At 37.2% G+C, this 18,738-nt stretch overlaps 2 protein-coding genes across 4 annotated transcripts in view; one reads left to right on the forward strand and one right to left on the reverse strand.

The window, feature by feature from the left end:
- tmeff1a (transmembrane protein with EGF-like and two follistatin-like domains 1a) overlaps nucleotides 1-2,034 on the reverse strand; it is a 126,027-nt gene extending 123,993 nt beyond the window's left edge. The window contains exon 1 of the mRNA XM_028472462.1: nucleotides 1,799-2,034. Coding sequence (XP_028328263.1) covers nucleotides 1,799-1,841 — 43 coding nt within the window. The 5' untranslated portion in view covers nucleotides 1,842-2,034. The remainder of the gene's footprint in view (nucleotides 1-1,798) is intronic.
- Nucleotides 1,792-17,270, forward strand: slc39a6 (solute carrier family 39 member 6). Of its 3 annotated transcripts, none has more exons than XM_028472459.1 (12): nucleotides 1,792-1,970; nucleotides 5,101-5,299; nucleotides 6,047-6,491; nucleotides 6,585-6,735; nucleotides 7,350-7,457; nucleotides 7,667-7,836; nucleotides 8,049-8,243; nucleotides 8,337-8,409; nucleotides 10,029-10,430; nucleotides 10,511-10,591; nucleotides 12,060-12,250; nucleotides 14,847-14,999. In XM_028472459.1, the coding sequence occupies exons 2-12, from the start codon at nucleotides 5,103-5,105 to the stop codon at nucleotides 14,997-14,999; spliced, it is 2,166 nt and encodes a 721-aa protein (XP_028328260.1). In that variant the 5' UTR covers nucleotides 1,792-1,970; nucleotides 5,101-5,102. The 3 variants fall into 3 exon arrangements, with proteins under 3 accessions (XP_028328260.1, XP_028328261.1, XP_028328259.1); XM_028472460.1 differs by having other exon boundaries at nucleotides 1,805-1,938; XM_028472458.1 differs by lacking the exon at nucleotides 1,792-1,970 and adding an exon at nucleotides 2,120-2,354 and having other exon boundaries at nucleotides 14,847-17,270.
- Nucleotides 17,271-18,738: the final 1,468 nt, after the last annotated feature.

The following is an 18,738-nucleotide window of genomic DNA, read 5'->3' on the forward strand; positions in this document are numbered from 1 at the left end:
CAACTATGTTCTGAGCTGAAGTAGACTCTTATGTTTTATTGTTTCATATAAAAAAAAACAGGGAAGGGTGAGTTGACTTTAGTTCATCTCAGTTTCTTCAAGTGGGAAAAGAAAACAAATATATCCGACATAAGAATGAAAACAACCGCATATTTGTTAAAGGGGCGGCTTTGGCTACACCTTTGGGTGGCAGCTGATTACTGAGATCCATCTGTGCTTTTGTTGGATGGAACCTGAGAGCTAAGATTTAAGCCTAAATACTCTTCTTCTTCTTCTTCTTCTTCTTCTTCTAGAACATTTGTTAAGTATAAAAAGCTTCAATCTCAAACATTTGAAAGGTGAGGCAGGAATGCTATTACATTAGCTCAAAAAGAAGCCTCAAAAATTTAAAAACTAATAATAATAATAATAATAATAATAACAATTAAATAGATTATATAATTAAAAAAAAATTCTAAAAAAAAAAAAAATTAATAATATAATATCTAGATGACTTTGTTGTCATTTGCACTATACAAATAAAGTTGAATTGAATTAACTAAAATCTTAATAATTATTAAAAACACATAGAAACAATGAAAGGGCAAAAATATATTGTATATTTAAATAATATTTCAAAGCATTTGTTTTGTGTTGGTGCAAAGTTCCATGTTAACTTTTAAACACCTAAAAGACAAAAGGAAATCATGAATCTTCTCAATTTGTGTGTTGAAACAGTTTTTATCGATATGTGTTTAGTTTAAGTCACTTTTACAAATTAAGGGGATAAAAAAAAAAGAAAACTGTTCTCGTCTATCATAGGAAGAGACTTTAAAAATTCCAACGGTGTATGAACACAACAGTTTATTGTATTTTTTGAATGTATTGTATTTTATTTTCATTTAGAAAATTACGATTTATAGCAAGAACAGTGATATTAACATGGGTGATGTTGATTTCTGAGTTTTAACATCTCATAGGTGTAAAAAAAATAATTAAAAATCTTACAAATGCATACTTTTTTTACCACTGGGTGCGGTACAGTACAGATATATCAATTATTGTGTTTAATTCAAGTTGCAAATTAAGTTAAAGTATATTTACAAAAAACTGTGCAGTTCATACATGTGCATCAAACACATATACATACGTACACATGAATGTACATTATATGTACATAATATAATTATTATTAGATTGCTATTTCAATATATACAGCACAAGTTTAATCAATTAAATTTAGCGTGGCAATATATACATTAATAAAAAACTTTTATTATTTTATTCCATTATATACATATCATATATTATTGCTGTCCTAGGTAATATTGTTGCTCTTTTTTCTTATACTTACTAATGCTATAAAACCAACAAAATGACTATGAAAACACACAAAGAAAAAACACATTCCAGAACAGCTCCAAAAACACACAAACTGAACAAAATGACTTGAAAATACAGAAAGTGGCCCTAAAAATGCACAAGTCGACAAAATAAATGCAGAAAATGACACAAAATTACAACAAAAATACAAAAAATAACATTAACACACATAATGACAAAAACTGACAAAACAACAAAACCACAGACATAGACAATAAACAACTCGTGACTACATCTTTTTATTGCATTCTGTGTGCCAGTAAAACAGCCTTTTCTCTAACTACCTCAATTAAATATATTTGAATTATATGTTTCTCAGTTTAATATAAATGGTTTTCCATTTAATTGTAGACATTTGCGCTAGAAATCTGGGATAATGTTGGAGGACGTCGCATTTGATTTAAATGAAGTCTGAAAACCAGGATGTTTTACTTACTTCGCCACTCCTTCCTAGTAGTAGTCCCTCGAGTCCTGAGCATCTATGATCAGTCTGATTCCCGACAGTCAGTGAATGCACCACGGACTCATCGTGCTACTTTTACGGGACCACGCGGCACCGAGAGGAGTCTAACCACTGTAAGGAAACAAACACCCCCACCGGGTCACCTGTAAGTCATTAATCATCTCTCTCTTTTTTTAATGTTAATTAACTCTATTTAATGCTTGATTCGAGACGCCGCGTGAGTCGGTGAGGCTCAGCTTCCGGGTTGGTGGTTTTTGTGCACACGGCACACACACTCTGGGCTGGTGCGGGGCGCACAAAAACAACGTGTTACTGTTTACCACCGGTTTGTGGACACACGGTAGCCTTCCGCACTCAAGCTAGCATATTAAATGTTACCTTATGGCGGAATGTGACGGGCACACAGCGGTCCGAGCCTCTGCGGCCTTCCGAGGCCTGAGCTTGAGCCTCGGCCACTTGACTGTGTCCGTCGGTCTGCATCCACTAAGAACTGGGGCTAACCGGGGGCTAAACGGGCTGTGGTCATCGGGTAAAGATAGCTGCTGGACGGCCGTGTGTGTGTGTCATTATGGTATTGTAGTACAACATTATAGCTTTCATCATCATGTATCCAATGATTTAAAAAAAGAAGTCACTGCATATCATCACTGGGTGAGCGATATGGACCAAAACTCGTATCTCGATATTTTTTCTCAAAATAGAGATATACGATATAAATCGCGATAATTTAAATTCGAAAGACTATCCTGCTACACTTTGCTAATGCAAAATGCCACACAGGTGCGTTTATTAATAATAAACATTTTCACACTCTGGAACTACCATGTGTGACCTGGGGGGGGTCGTAGGTCGAGAGGGATATAAACGTAAACAAGCTCCTTCACTCTGTTGTTTCCAATCTAACAGCGTTTGTAATGTTATTCCAGAGATTGTTAGTGTTTTAATATTACATATATTCAGGCTCGAGGAGGTGTCCAGGGTTTTCTGCTGATGCCACTTTCGGCCGATCCGAGCACTTTTAAAAACCGATGGAAGCAGCTCAGCAGCAGTATGGAAGTGAGGGCAGTCCCCTCGCTTCCACCCTTGTTGAATGAAAACACCGACTACCTGGGTTTCCAGCAGGCGGATTAGGACTCTACCCGGGAATGATGCACTTAACCGAGTACTTTTGTAAAATCGTGCTTTCACACTCCTCCACCATTGATGGGAGTAAGAATGACAAGCGTCGACTTCCATGGTGTCCAGCGGACTTTACCCAGGAACAACGCACATATTCGGACTCAGGGAGACCATGGCTTTCCGCTGATCTGAGCACCTTAGTAAAACCGATGTGAGAAACAGTATCAAAGCGACAGACTTCCTCTGCTTCCACTCCTTCTCCCAAGCTTTTAACTTTTGATTGTTATGCATTTTCTGTATTTACTTTATTGTTGTTGTTAAATTTTTCTGACTTGTGTAGTTGTTTTAACAACTGTAAAGTGTTGTAGAGTTTTTGGAAAGTGTTTAAAAATAAAATGTATTATTATTATTATTATTGATGGGACAAGCGAGATTTCCGAGTGTGAACAGGACTTTGAGTTCTCGTTTTGAAAAGGTACATTTACGAGGTACACAATTGTTTTATTAAGCTATTATTTTAATTAAATTTTCAAATTTGAAGGAAGTGCACAAGATGGACAGGTTGATAAGTGAACTGGAGTAACACCATCAGATGAAACATTTATATATATATATATAATTTTTTTTTCCAAGTTCCAATATTGTAAACAAAAGTGGTATGTTTATCTAATTGTCAAATTACATTTTTCATTTTTCAAAAAAGTTTTAACTTTTCCTTCTACAAACAGATTCTGATTCTGTTGAGTTCTTAATTTGTAAAAAAAAAAAAAAAAAAACGTAATCACATGCATCTATAAAATAATCTAGTATGTTTTATGAGAATAAAGTGCAATCAACTTCCAAGCTAAATTGCATTGAGGAGTGGGTAGTTTAACAAGGTTTCATGTGGTTCACTGACACCGGGCTACGACAGACGGAGAATGAATCAGCAGCTGCAGAGGATGACGAGGAAAAAGAAAGTGACAAATATGTTTTGTGGCTCTGATTTGCTTTTAAACACAGACCAGTTATGGTATGAACCTTCAAGCTTTGACCCAAACCCGACAGGCATTCAAATATTTATATTAGCGCTGGGCAATTTTGCCTTAAAAAAAAAAAATAATTCCAATTTGATTATTTTTTTCTTTTATTTAATGCACTTAAAAATAACTGCAGACATCATATAATTTGTCAAAAGTGCAACTTTATTGCTGTGATTGTCCTCAAGAGTTAAAATGCATAGAACAATCCCAAAATAAAAAGTAAATGAGACTCTGTCATTCAACTATTTCAAGCTTTAATCCAGGTTTAAGTAAAAGTGCAACAGCAACTTCACAGTAGCTTAAATTTTCTGATTAAGAAATCAGATAACTACATATTTTGTAACATGTAACATTACAATTAAAAAAAAAAAAAAACTCTTCCCTTAGCATCTCAGCATAGTGTGAATAAAAAATAACAATTACAAATCAAACATAATGTAAATCAAGCAGCAGTAATTACCTTTCAAGCAGAAAAGTCACCAATTTCTTCAACTACTTCTCCATACCATACACTGTAAAAAAGATGGCGCTGGGAAAGAGGCGGAGACTGTGAGCAACAGCTGTCAGACACAATCCTGGCTCTGATTGGTTCTTTTTGCACGGCCGCGATGCATTCTGGCAATCTGTCAAAGGCTGCTGGAGCAGCGGGGGGCTGCTCCTGTCACACAAACTACTATTTTGATGTAAAGCTGTCCTTACATAGTGACAGCTTTAGCAAAAATGACAAAAAGTCACTTTTATAATGCGTGTACAGTTTACAGTGCACAATGAAGCTTTTAATAAAAATTATAATTATTATTATTATTTTTTTAAATTAACCTAATTTTTTAAGAAATTCAATTCAACTCTATTTATATAGCGCTAATTACAACAAGTCATCTCAAAGCGCTGTCAAAATATGAAATCTGTTCATATATCATCCATTCATGAGGGTATTTGTATCATACTTTGTGCTGTATTAGCAGTTGTACATGTAAAAATAAAAAGGGGAAAATGTCCAACAGGTCTGTAGTTCTTTTTTTTTTTTTTTTTAAAAAAAAATGAGATATTACTGTATTAAATGTTTTGTGTAATCGTGTATTTTTGACATAGTAAGTATCAGGATTGTCTGAAAGTCTCTGTTTCCTTTTTCAGAGATGACTGAGGTGATGATGAATGCCGCCCTGCTGACGCTGACCTTTCTCTTCTTGGCCAGTGATTGTTCAGCTGGTTCAGATTGCAGCAGCCCGTCGTCCACCACAGAGACGAGCAGGGCTTCTTTACTGTCAGCTGTAGTTGATGCACATAGAGCTGAGCACAGCCAGAGGCAGCATTTGGAGGCTCTGTTTAACAGGTGGGAAACATTCACCAAAAAAAAATTCTTGACAATTTAAAAAAAAAAAAAAAAGAATAAGAATCTGGATTTTTGATTAATCAGTGTTTTATGTATTTTACACTGCAGAGCTGAACAGTCATGGTGAGACAATAAAAAAAAAATGACAAATGTTACTACTGTAGTCCATAATTTCTTTTATTTTTTAAAAACATTCTTTATTTTGTTTTTAATTTTTTAATTTATTTGTTCATTTATTCATTTTTTTACGCCATTGTTGTTGTTGTTTTTTATTTAATTTTTAAAATAAAATTTTGTATACAGTTGTATATTTGCACTATAATCCTTGGTTGGTATTTATTTTGTTCTTACTGTCTGTTATTCTGTTGTGTTGCTGCAACGTGTGATTTTTACACTGTAGAGATGAACAGTCATGGTGGGACAGACTAAAATATATAGATGTACAGTATATTCTATTCTTTAATATGTTATGGTTTCATTTATTCAAGTTAAATACATTAAAATATTCTCTCTTTGCTTTGTTTGATTTTTCAAATTATTATTATTTTCTCATTGTGGTAAATACATACACTGCTGTTCAAATCAAAAATGAAGAAATTAAACCATATTATGACAAAAAAGAAGACAAGATTAACTCGCTGGTATTACATTAGTCCATGTTCAGCCACGGTACCAATGGTACGATTTCTCACTTACTGATCTGCGAGTGGTTGAATGTTAAAAAAGTCTTTGAATTTAATGTGACAGATATGGAGAAAATGGCACCATCTCTCTGGCTGGATTAAAGCGCCTCCTACAGAACATCGGGCTGCACCGCATAAGAACCGTTCAACATCACGAGCAAGCAGGCCACCACCCACACCACGATCATCATCATCATCATCATCATCACCACCACCACGAGGGCAATCACTCCCACCATCAGCATCTCCACTCATCACAAAAGTTTCCAGTAAGCGAGGCACCGGACGTGGAGAACGAGGGTAGAGACGAACATCTGGACACGCCTGGAAAGACCAGCTCTAGCGTGGTTGTAGCAGCGGCTCAGGTGGTCGGCACGGCGGCGGGTTACACCCCCCAACAAAGGGCATTCAATCAACAGGACAGTAGCACGGGGCAACAGAATCCTGATGGAGAAATCTATGATCCAGACCATGATCATTCCCACAACCACAGCCTGGACAGCACAGAGGTTCCACATCAGCCATTTATCCAAATAACATTTTCCGTTTAGATGAAGCTGATGTAACTGAATTTATTTGTTCTTTTTCCCCCACCCCTTCAGTGCCTGAGTGCCTTTAGCATTCTCTCCTCACACGGGATGTCTAAAAGAGTGGGCGTTACCATCAACGATTTCAGCTTTCTCTGCCCCGCCCTCCTCAACCAGATTGACGGAGCCGCCTGCATCCTGCACATCGCCCAACACGATGAAAGAGGTTGGAACGCAAACTATTTTTTAGTAGCAATCACCCAAAACCAAAGTCATCTAGAGTTGGAACTAGGGCGGGACGATATGGACCAAAACTCATATCTCAATATTTTTTCTCAAAATGGCAATATACGATATAAAGCTCAATAATTTAAATTCACATAAAGTCTCACCAGAAAGACAATTCTGGGTTAAATTTGGTAATGCAAATTGTCAAACACGCACAATTATTAACAAATGGCTGAACAATATGGTCCACTTTAGTTTGTTTTTCCTGTAAGGGACAGCACGTGTGAGTGAGTTCTGTAGTGTGGCTTGTTTAGGGGAAGGTCTGAGTTAGAACGCACTCAGAAATCCATCCAACTGCTTTTTATTTATTTTATTGATAAGAAAATAAATATATATAAATCTCGATATAAACAATATGGTTTTTTTTTATATCTCCAAAATAGAAAACTCTATATATCTTGAATCTCAATAAACTGTATCTCCCAGCTCGAGTTGGATCATTGTATTGTTTGATGCACGTTTTCCATCTAATTGCATATTATGTGTTATTAATTATTAATTGCATAGTATGTCTTTTCCAAGCGTTTTTTTTTTGTTGTCGTTTGTTTTTAGGACACCAGCTTAATGAACACGCTCACCCTCACCATGGAAACCAAAGCCACGCGAGCAACAACGGCACCGAACGCACTGCAGGAGACGGTGGCAAAAGCATCGCCACCGGTAAGAACAACAACACGTCGGGGTTTAACATTTAATATTGAGTAATAAAACCAACACACAAAAAATAATAACGAAAACACACAAAATACTCCGGAAGTTAACAGTTCAACTAAATATCGTCTTTGACTGAGCCCAAGGCTGCAGATTTCTGTTGATTAATAATGTCACACACACTTGTGAGTCTGTTGTTGTGTGTGTTTGTGTTGCAGCCTGGCTGGGAGGCTTCCTCTCCATCACCATCATCAGTCTGCTGTCGTTGCTCGGCGTCGTCCTCATCCCTCTCATGAACAGAGTTTTCTTTAAGTTCCTGCTCAGCTTTCTGGTGGCGCTGGCAGTCGGTACGCTTAGCGGTGACGCCTTCCTCCACCTAATTCCACATGTGAGTCCAACAGGTTACAGACGGAGGTTGTTTAAAGCTACAGGTGCTGCCCCTCCTGTTGGGTCTTATCTAAAGTGATTTCAGTGGTATAGTTTGTGATAAAGCATCATGTTTTTAAAATAAAGGCCTTTTACTTCTACTTTTAGCTTCGTATTGTCTTGAGAAATTTCAATTTCGTTTTTTAACTTCATATTTTACTTTTATGGCTTTAGTCTCAGGGAGGCCACCATCACCACCACCATGAGGACTCTGGGATGAACATGGAGGGATATCACCTCCACGAGGAGGGAGAGGAGAACCTGGATGCTGTGTGGAAAGGTCTTACAGCCCTGGGTGGAGTCTACTTCATGTTCCTCATTGAACACTTCCTGACGCTGGGGAAAATGTACAAAGACAAGAAACAAAAGGTAATTAAAAAAAAAACCCCAGAAACATTTAGGATGTATTGTTGATACTGAATATGTCAGAGAAACATGAATATATAGATTTTGTCCACACAGATCCAGAAGAAATCGGATGAAAATGACAAGGTGGATCCTGCTTTGGAGGACAACAAGGCCAAGCCTAGTGAAGGTGAGAATCAATTTTCTGGCCGATCACCAATTTTTAAAAAGCCTGACCTGCCGATTCCGATTTGGGCCGATCTGAACTGACAACATACACCTTGAATGTTCCATTCTTATTTTATTGGTAAACACTGAAGGATCATAAAACAGTAAAAACTTGTTGTTTTTTACTGCACATGAGGTAGTTATCTCAAATATAAATGAAAGGTTTAGAACAGGGATGGGCAACACTATCACAGCGGGGGCCACAAAAATGTGATTGTATCTGATCCGAGGGCCACGCGATCAACATTTATGTCAGCATTTAGAATAATCATTGATCTGAGCTGTAAAGCTGCAGTTTGTAGAATTTTCTTCCTGCTTCATTTTGAAAGTGAAACCAAAACTCAACCCCTAGAGCTGCTGTGATTAACCTTTTTTTTTTTTTTTTTATTAAACGATTAATCTAACGATTCATTTTCCCAGTTCGATTCGACTCGATTCGATTATCTCCCATTAATTGACCAAAGGTAATCTATACATGTTGATTTACATATCTAAAATGGAAAAAAAACATTAATTCCTTAACATTACAATATATGATTATTGCTCTTCAACTCAAATGTCCAAAATAAAGGTCAAGTTAGAATATAAAAGTACAAAATAATGCATTCAGAGTCAGAAGTAGCATTAAAATAAACTTTCCTTTTACCTTAAGAAGTGTGTGTGTGTATGACCGGAGCAGATCGATTATAAGCTGTATGCCGTTTTGAAGATTTGGCAAAATGAACGTTATATTGCTGTTGCTGCTGATGTCACGGCGAGTGTTTCCTCCTTGTCCCGTCGACGCGCTGCCGTCTGGTCACACCTGGGATAAAGGACGAGGGTCAGGGAACAGCTACCTTCTACGAAAGAGTGCGTGTTTTCACTGCCTTGCACTTATAAAATTCGGAGAAGCCACTCGCATTAGTTATTCTCTGGTGGCGCTTTGTTTTGGTCGGACGACGGATCGGCGCACACATTTTGCCTCTACGTATTTTTGCGTCGACGTCATCGATAACATTTATTATTTATTTTAGGCTCAGTAATTGTGATTAATTTGAATTGAACTTTACTAATTGAGAGCATAATTGTAATTGACTTTCTGAGGATAAATTGGAAAAAATGCTGGTCACTGCAATCATAATTTAACATGGGTAATTGAAAATGTAATTGTAACTGCATTAGCATAGGAATAGCCTAATATTAGCATTAACTCAGCATTAGCCTAGCAATAGCTTTAGCCTAGCATTAGCACTAACCAAGCATTAGCATTAAGCTAGCTTTAGCACTAACCGAGCACGAGCATTGCTTGGTTAGGCAAAGTTCAAATTGCATAATAATAGAAACTACAATAATTTATGCAGTAACAGATGGGTGTAGAAATGTAATGAATTAATTAACTTTTTTGAAAACGTACTTAAGTACAAGTAAAATTAATGATTTAGAAGTATACTCAAAAAAGTACAAGTACCCATAAAAGCAACTCAATTACAGCAACGTTACTTTCACCTCTGCTTAGCAGTGTGGTGTTTTTTTACTGACCGATCGGTACATCCTTAAAAGGAAGTAGAATAGAAACGTCTCCCCACTTTCTGTTGTCTTTAGACATGGAAACCAATGGCACCTGTATGTTTGGAGAGCACTCTGGCAGCCCGCGTGGCAGCATTAAAGCCGAGGAGGAGGAGGTGATGCTGGAGCCGGAGGAGTCCGTCTCCCCTCAGGGTCACAGGCGAGCGTCGGAGTCTTCCAACGCCTACACCGCGGAGGACTGCGAAAACAAATGCCACTCCCACTTCCACGACACGGTGGGCCAAGCCGACAGCGCGCACCACCACCACCACAAATACCACCACATCCTCCACCACCACCACTCCCAGAACCACCACCCGCACAGCCACTCCCACTCCTACTCAGAGCAGCACTTTCAGGAAGCGGGCGTGGCCACACTGGCATGGATGGTTATCATGGGGGACGGATTGCACAACTTCAGCGATGGCCTTGCTATCGGTGCGTGTGGAAAAACACATGTTATATGTGCTTTTTCTTCATCTTAGTGCATTAATAACAGGTTTTCTTTTTGTGTGCAGGCGCTGCCTTCACTGAGGGTCTCTCCAGTGGTCTCAGCACATCTGTGGCAGTTTTCTGTCACGAGCTTCCTCATGAGTTAGGTGAGATGGTTTCGTCTTCTGCTGTTTCTGACTTCAGAGAAAAACAGTCACAATGGCCGTGTTTGAAATGCCATAGTAACGTGCTACTCATACTAAGTCTGACATCAAGGTTAGTATGTAGAGCTTTCACATTAGATCAGGGGTTCTCAACCTTTTCAGCCCGTTACCCTCAAGATAAAGGTGCCAGAGACTGGGGACCCCCACTGTACCTGAAGATGGTTGAACACAGACATGAACATTGAAGAACAGTCATGTGGAGACAGGGCCATCTATAAGGGGGAATAAAGGGGAGAGATTTTTGGGGTCCATCCAAAAAGTCAGCAAAATGATGGTCTATTGTTCTATGAATTTGTGATAACCACATTTATTTATTCATCTGAATATTATTCACTGTTATACAGGAAGTTTATTATTATTAGTGCCATAGTACATAGTCATCTTAAAGATGTAAATTCTTGTTTTAATCAGAGATAAAATAGGTTAAAAGTGACCAAATATGGTGGGAAAAGATGGTGAAATGGGATTTTACAAACAACAGAAATTGGTTAAATGTTGCAAATTAGAGTGGTCAAAAATGGAGAGAAAAAGTGTTAAAAAGGGTTCAAAGTGTCAATATTGGAACAATTAGTTTAAAGTGGCAAATAATGGACATGAAAAATGCTGAAAATAGGTTAAAAGTAACAACAATGGGTCAACATATGTGACATTAGGTGGAAAAGGTTTACATAAGTGCCAAAAATGTCTTGAAAGAAAATGTTCAGAAAAGGCATTGAAATTCGATGGAGAAGTGGCAGAAATGGGAGTAATGTAGCAAAAAGGTGTAGAAATATTGGTAGAAAAATTGATGAAAATGGGTTAAAATATGTCGAGTTTGGTGTAGTTGCAGAAAAAGGGTAAAAATAAGCAAAAATGGTGTCAAATTGTTCAGGTTTTTTTTTAAGGCATCTGGCGACCCCCTCCAAGTGTCTCACGACCCCAAATGGGCTCCTGACCCCAAGGGTGAGAACCTCTGCATTAGGTAGTATGAATAGATTGAGTAGGTGAAAAATACCCGGATGTACTGTATACGATATCGGGACATTTTTTAAGTATGCACGGTAGGAGCACGAGTTATACTCTACCGCCCCATGATGCATTGCGAGCAGAATGTAAAATGGTCAAGCAAAAAACCAAACGTCCCTTTTTCAAAACAAAAGTATCTCTTCTTGTCTTGCACGCACTAATAGATGTTGCGGGTGATCTTATAACCCCACGCATTCTGGATTGCATCTGTCTAACTACTACACTACTATATGTATATTTATCTATTTAACACATTTTCCTCTCATAAATATGCAATTTGTGCGAATCACGCAACTTTGAGAGAGGGAAATGCAAATGCATCAATTTAGCACACGCAATATGATTAACTAAAAATGCAACTGACTTGAGTTAGACGAATGTTTGAGGACCTTTCACTGTTTTTCAGGTGATTTTGCAGTGCTGCTGAAAGCCGGTATGACAGTACGTCAAGCCATCCTCTATAACGTGCTGTCGGCCATGATGGCGTATTTCGGAATGATAATGGGGATTTTGATCGGACACTACGCGGAGAACATTTCCATGTGGATATTTGCCCTCACGGCTGGACTGTTTATGTACGTGGCTCTGGTGGACATGGTGAGTCAGCATTTTTTTTATCCTCCCACTAACACTCATAAGATAGACAATTAATGGACTATAGGTTGAGCCACAGTAATATATATATATATATATATATATATATATATATATATTATAATATTATTATTTTTAATACATGTATACAGTAACTAGGGGTTATTCTTCAGTTCTGAGTGTTGGAAGCACTGAGAGACTTGCTCTTTTAAAGGGACCAAGTACTAAATGTGGTTTAAAAACTACTTTCAGCTACTCAGAGCTGCCCTGAAAGAAGTCACACAACAGAATTTAATCACACATTTCAGCCATAATGAAGGAAAAAGTCAAAAGTGGCACAAAATGTTGATATTGTGCTGCTAGTGATTAATAAGTGTTTTTGTGGCCTTTTTCTCAACTGACTTTGACACATTTTTGTTTTTCTTGTAAAACTATATTGAATTTTTTTTTTTTAAATTGCCTATCGCCATTTTAAGGAAAAAATATTGAGATCTGAATATTGGTCTATATCACCCAGGCCGAATGTAACCAAAGCAGTAACATTTTATCTTGTACAGGATATTTTGTTTATTGTCTAAACTGTGGGAAATGAGGCGTTCAAACACTGATTAAAGTAGGATTTTATTAACATGAGTGTGTTGCCTTAAAAACAAATGGAAATCCCTAGACTGATATGCTGCCTTGTTATGTAGCTAGTGATGCTAATGCTACACTACTTTAGTTAAACAAAGGAAAAGATTGTGTGAGATCAACAAAAAAAAATTTTGAAAAGTACCCTGACTTAAATTATCTTAGTTTTATCTTTCTTCAATTTAGGGCTTTGATTTTAAGTAGGTGAGAAAATAGTCTGAATGATCTGAATGAAAGAATTGTGATAAAATTGTGATTTTCACAAAAAGAAAATCATGATATGAATATTTTTGCCTATATTCAGTCTTTTATTTCATCTTCACATTTAAATAGTTATGACTGATTATTTTGAGTATCGTACATATTTATGACTATAAAAGTGCAGACATGGCAACGTGGCACAGAAGCAACGTTTACTAGTTGTGCGGAGAAAGCGTTTATTCGAAAGAACAGGACGTGTTGTCCAGTCAGCTGCACCTGTTGATGTTTGACCCTGAGAATAACTTCAGCTCAGCCTGATGAGAGGTGCGGCCTTCACTACCAGATGGTCTCTTCTCTCGCACGCACGCACGCACACACACACACACTCACACACACACACACACACACACACACACACACACACACACACACACACACACACACACACACACACACACACACTTTCAAACAAAAACAAAAAAACACAGGAGTGGAGCTTGAAGAGGTGTTTGTTGCTGCCTTAAAACAGCACAGTGAAGTATACTGACCTCATGTGGTGACAGCTGTACACTGCACCCAGTAAAACCACAGCAGAAGCCCAGTGATATTTTAGTCATCGGTTAAGTTTTATCTGCATTTAGTCCAGTGGTTTTCAAAGTGTGTGGCACGCCCCCTGATGGGGAATAGAGGTATGACAGGTGGGGCGTGACAGACAGGACATTTTCAATTTTCATGCCAATTTTACAACCCTATCCCTCTTCTTTCTTTATTGACAATAAAGATTGTTAACACTAAACAAAACACTTGCACACAACTAAAGTAATAATGAAAAGCCTGAAAATGTACTGTGTTAGTTATGCAACCTGGAACTAAATGTAGAGTGGAACTAAAGTGCAAAAATAATCTTGAGGTCGGCATGTGAAGTGAAGCGCAACAATACATACTTTCAATAGGTGACTTAAAAAATTAGGTAACACTTTACTTGGAGTTTTATACATAAGGCTGACATTACGCTGTCATTATCTGTCATTAGCATTAATAAGGTGTCATTAAGGCTGGTATAAAGTGTCGTTAGTTAAATTATGACATTTTTTGGGTTAGGTGGAGGAATGTAGTGGAGTTAGGAACTTGGGTTAGAGTAATGAATGACTCTTAATGACAGCCTTCATTACACCTTATTCATGCTATTGACAGGTGTTGTCATAATAATGACAGTGTGATGTCAGCTTATATGTAAGTAAAGTGTTACCAAAACTGTTATATTTGTTTTCTTAAGCTTTTTTTTGTTTTGTTTTTTACAGATTGTTTCATTATTTCCTGTATTTTTACATTTGTTTTTTGTGCAGGTAATTAGTTTACTTTAGTTCATGAGTTTTGATTTATTTATGAAATAGGCTACTTTTTCATACAAACACTGAATTTCCTGTTTTTGTTTTCTTATGCTTTTTGGCACAGATTGCAAACAATGTTTCGTTACGTTTTTATATTTGTTTTGTAAGCAGGTGATTAGTTTAATCATTAGTTTTTTGATTTATTATGAAATATGATGACACTCATTCACTGTTAGTTCAATAATTTAAAAATGTGTAATTTGTCAGGATTATTTGGGGGCAATGGGCAACCTTTGTTCAAAGTGGAGAATACCCAGAAAAGTCTGGGAGCCAATGATTTATTGTGTGATCTCATCATTTTCTTCTCTTTTTAAGGTGGTGTTGTAGAATTCACGTGTCACACATGTGTTGTTTGTGCATTTCTCGTTCCTCTCCAGGTCCCTGAGATGCTGCACAACGACGCTGGCGACCAGGGTTTCGGCCACTGTTGCTTCTTCCTCCTGCAGAACGCCGGCATCCTGCTGGGCTTCTGCATCATGCTGCTCATCGCTCTGTTTGAGCACAGAATCCACCTGGACCTCGGAGACTGAGGCGGTGGGATCCGCCCGTCCGTCCTCACTTCTGTGCACATTCCTCCATCGGAATAGTAGGGTTGGTTGTTTGCTTTGTCATTGTTGTCCGAGAAACACCGCGTGTAGCAAATCACTGGTTCGCGTGGTTGTTTTAGATGCTTGACCTATGGTCTGATGGAGAAGTTTTTTTTGGTTTTTGTTTCCAAGCACATGTTGATGATGAATCAGAAAGGTGCTTTAAATTAAAATAAGGTCTGCACCCTGCTGCTGTTGCTGCTTTAGCCCACTTAATGTCTTTTTTTATGTTTCTTTATATATTTAGAATTGTCCAAACGTTTTAATTTAACTGCTATTGGGTCAAACCAAACCAGTATTATAATACCAAACAGGTAGTGCCACAGCATGAGGACTGCACACCAACTAGGACGTGCAGGTCATTATTATGAAGCTTGACAATGTCATACAATCACATAAACCAATTGTTTTGGTGCTGAAGTTAAACTGGTTGAAAGCACCAAAACCAAGGTGTACTTGGGAACTTGCGAGAATGATGACGTCACTTTAGCTTCCACGACCCGTTCAGAGTCTGTGAATGTTCTTTTCTGCTCGTTTTACTGTTATTTTACACACTGAAAATGTCGTTTCCTTTTGTTGGTGGTTTATGGAGTTGTAAATCAACAGTTAAATTTGATGTTTTGGCTACACTTGGATGATTGAAGTGATGAACCCCACATAAGCAGCTACTGCAACATTACAAACTCTAGAATAATAGTAATGATAAATTGGCATAAAGATTGTCTGAAAACAATTTAGTCCGTCCATTAAAGAGCGCTAAGCTCACCGTGAAGAAGAAAGGGTTTTAGTTTGATTGGAAGAAGCAAATGTCTGACTGAAATGTGGTTTTGGGGTGTCGACTGGAGTTTGTTGGAGGTTTTACTGGTTCTAGAAAAAAAAAAAAGATTCCTTCTAACCTAAAGACTATTAAACTAAAATGGTCCATTTGTGAAATAATTTGGGATATGACAACAAAAGACTTTAATAGTTAAGGAATATAGCAATATATAGTTTAAAAATGTGTTATTTTAATTGAATGTATCTTAAACTTTTGGCCGTGACCCAAACAACAAGTCAGAAAGAAACAATCAGATCATAAAGTTTTTTATTTGTGTTTATTGTGTGTCTGACCTAGAATGGAAAGAAAGGAAATCCATTGTTTTTTCTATTTTTTGCATTTATAGTTCACAGATAATAGGCACAAAAAATCCCCTTTTGTGTTTTTAAACAGGAAATGACCAACAGATTTTCAGCCTCTTTCTCAAGGAGCTTTTTGTTTTCTCATTCTTTTTTTTTTTTTTTGATTGAAATGTCAATAATTAACATTTACTGCTAAACAGTGCTCACACCAATGCTTGACGTGTACTTCATATGTTTGAAAAGTCATTCTTCAGACCGACACCTCTGTGCTCCTCCTCAGCAGCTTCTGACGTTTGATTAATATGGAAACTTCCACACCGTGTTTTTGTTCCATTCTACAAACTGAAAGGTAATCGTGGCAGCTTGAGGGATGTTTACGTCTCATCTGGTTACAGTACAGACTCCGTTAAAGGCTGAATGTGAACATGATTGCTGAAATCAACCTGTGAATGTCCAGAGTTCAGTTAAATGTTGAACTGTGTTATTTGTATTTCTTAAAGGAATTAAGAAGTTGTTTTTTTAAGGTCTCCATAGTAAAGCCAGCGTCTGTGTAAATGTTAAACTCTGTGTGTGTGTACATTGTTGTAGGATATGCACATACATACCTGTGTGTTTCATTTGTTTGTGTTTTTTTATTTTACTGCTGGCTGTGAAGTTTGAGTTTTTACTGTAATGTGTTAAAGTGCACATTATAAAGACACTTCCTGCTAAGAATGGAACCGACAAAGAAAAGAAGTCAAAGCTATTTTTCATCCTGTGTAAATGGAATTAAAATGAATAACTTTTTGTATTATTTTTCTTTAGCTTCTAACGTGGTAGTTTGGAGATGAACTGATCTACAACTAACCAAACCTAAATGGTCAATTTTCTAATTTGTGTGCCAAGTTACAGAAATATGATTAGTTTTTAATAACTGATTGAAACTTTTATTAATACTGATGTTTTACTAAAAACGTTAGTTTAAATGTTAAGTCATAGATAGGTTCACCTACTCGGTGGGTCCGTCTTTCTAACCTGCTGAGAACAACGGGAACATCTGATGTAGACCTGTTGTGCTATTTCACATTCCTGAGCATCAATAAACAGTGAACATCCCTCGGCCTCTTTTATTCACTTTGTAACCAAGGTCAAGGTTTATGGCACACGTGTCAAACTCAAGGCCCGGGGGATAAATCGTGTTTAAATGATTTCATTAAAGACCAAATGTAAGATCCTAAAATGTCTTGATCATTCTAAATCCCAGTTACTCAACTCGTGGGGTGCGAACCTGTGCAGTGGCGATGAAGGGTTAGGGTGGTGCGTTACCGCCCAACGTCACTTTTGACAGTAACTAGTACTGTAAAGCAATATATTTCTAAAGAAATAACGCCATTACCTTTACAATACGGTGCAATTGTCTGTTACCTTGCTAGCTGCATTGTACTTCCTGTTTACAGTGGCGCTACATATTTTTGCGGGATGCCGTGCCAACCATGGTAAAAACAATAGAAGTGTTTCTGTTTACATCACGTGCGCCAATCATGGCGAGTCATGCAGGAGGAGGACAAGCTTCTCAGAGTGGAAATAGTGCATTATTATTTTCTCCAAAAGATGCATCAGTGAAGCTAAGCTAACGCTGCGACTGGATTTTAACGGACTGTGACTGTTATCCAGGGACAGGTCAGCCAAACTATTGAACGGCATGTTGTAAATAAGAAGCCTGTTGCTACTGCTGAGTCACTGCTAACAGAAGCTCATTAGCCTGATATAATTAGCATTGTGTAGCTGAGAAAAAATGCTGTGAATTTGTTTTTCCAGATTTTTTTTAATAAGCATTTTCAACAGCAGAATGTGCACCTGGAATATGCACAGCTTACTTTACATTACTGTGCTAAGGCTGAAAAATTACTGTTTTAATTTTGGAGCAGCTGTTTTGTGCTTTATATGCACATCATTTATGATTGTTTTATAGCAGTTGATCAACAGTGGATTATTGTATTATTACAGCACTAATATAAAGCTGTATGGACTCAAATGACCCAAAATAAATAATACATTCTATAATTCTAAGTAACTCAAAAGTGACTTTTTCCAGTAACACATTACTTTTTGGTTAAGTAATCAAAATAGTAACTAAGTTACTTTGTTAATGAAGTAACTAGAAACGGTAACTAGTTACTTTTTTTCAGTAACTAGTGCATCACTGGGTTAGGGTCAGCTGATCATTGTTTATAAAGCAAGTGGCTGTCATTTCACACGCCTACCAACAGGTGGCAACGATAATCATTTAGAAATGTGTGAATAGCAACAAAGATGCAGCTGTTAAAGCAAATTTAGCTTTTCCAGACTTCGATTGTTTTAAAGCGTGGGTTGAAAAATGATTTAAATTGTAATAATTAATTTGAGGCGTCGAGAGTTAAAGCACCCAATGAAACAAAAGTGATAATACTAAAGTTTTTAGTCTTATTCTGTTTCGTTATCAATGATCAAATTCTGTTTTCACCAAAGACAATGTATTTTTCAAACCCCTTGTTTCACCCGCTGAGTTTATATTGCTGTGATAATGTGTTTTTGTTTTTTTTAC

Source organism: Gouania willdenowi, chromosome 17 (assembly GCF_900634775.1).
Source record: "Gouania willdenowi chromosome 17, fGouWil2.1, whole genome shotgun sequence".
In the NCBI taxonomy this organism is placed as follows: Eukaryota; Metazoa; Chordata; class Actinopteri; order Blenniiformes; family Gobiesocidae; genus Gouania; species Gouania willdenowi.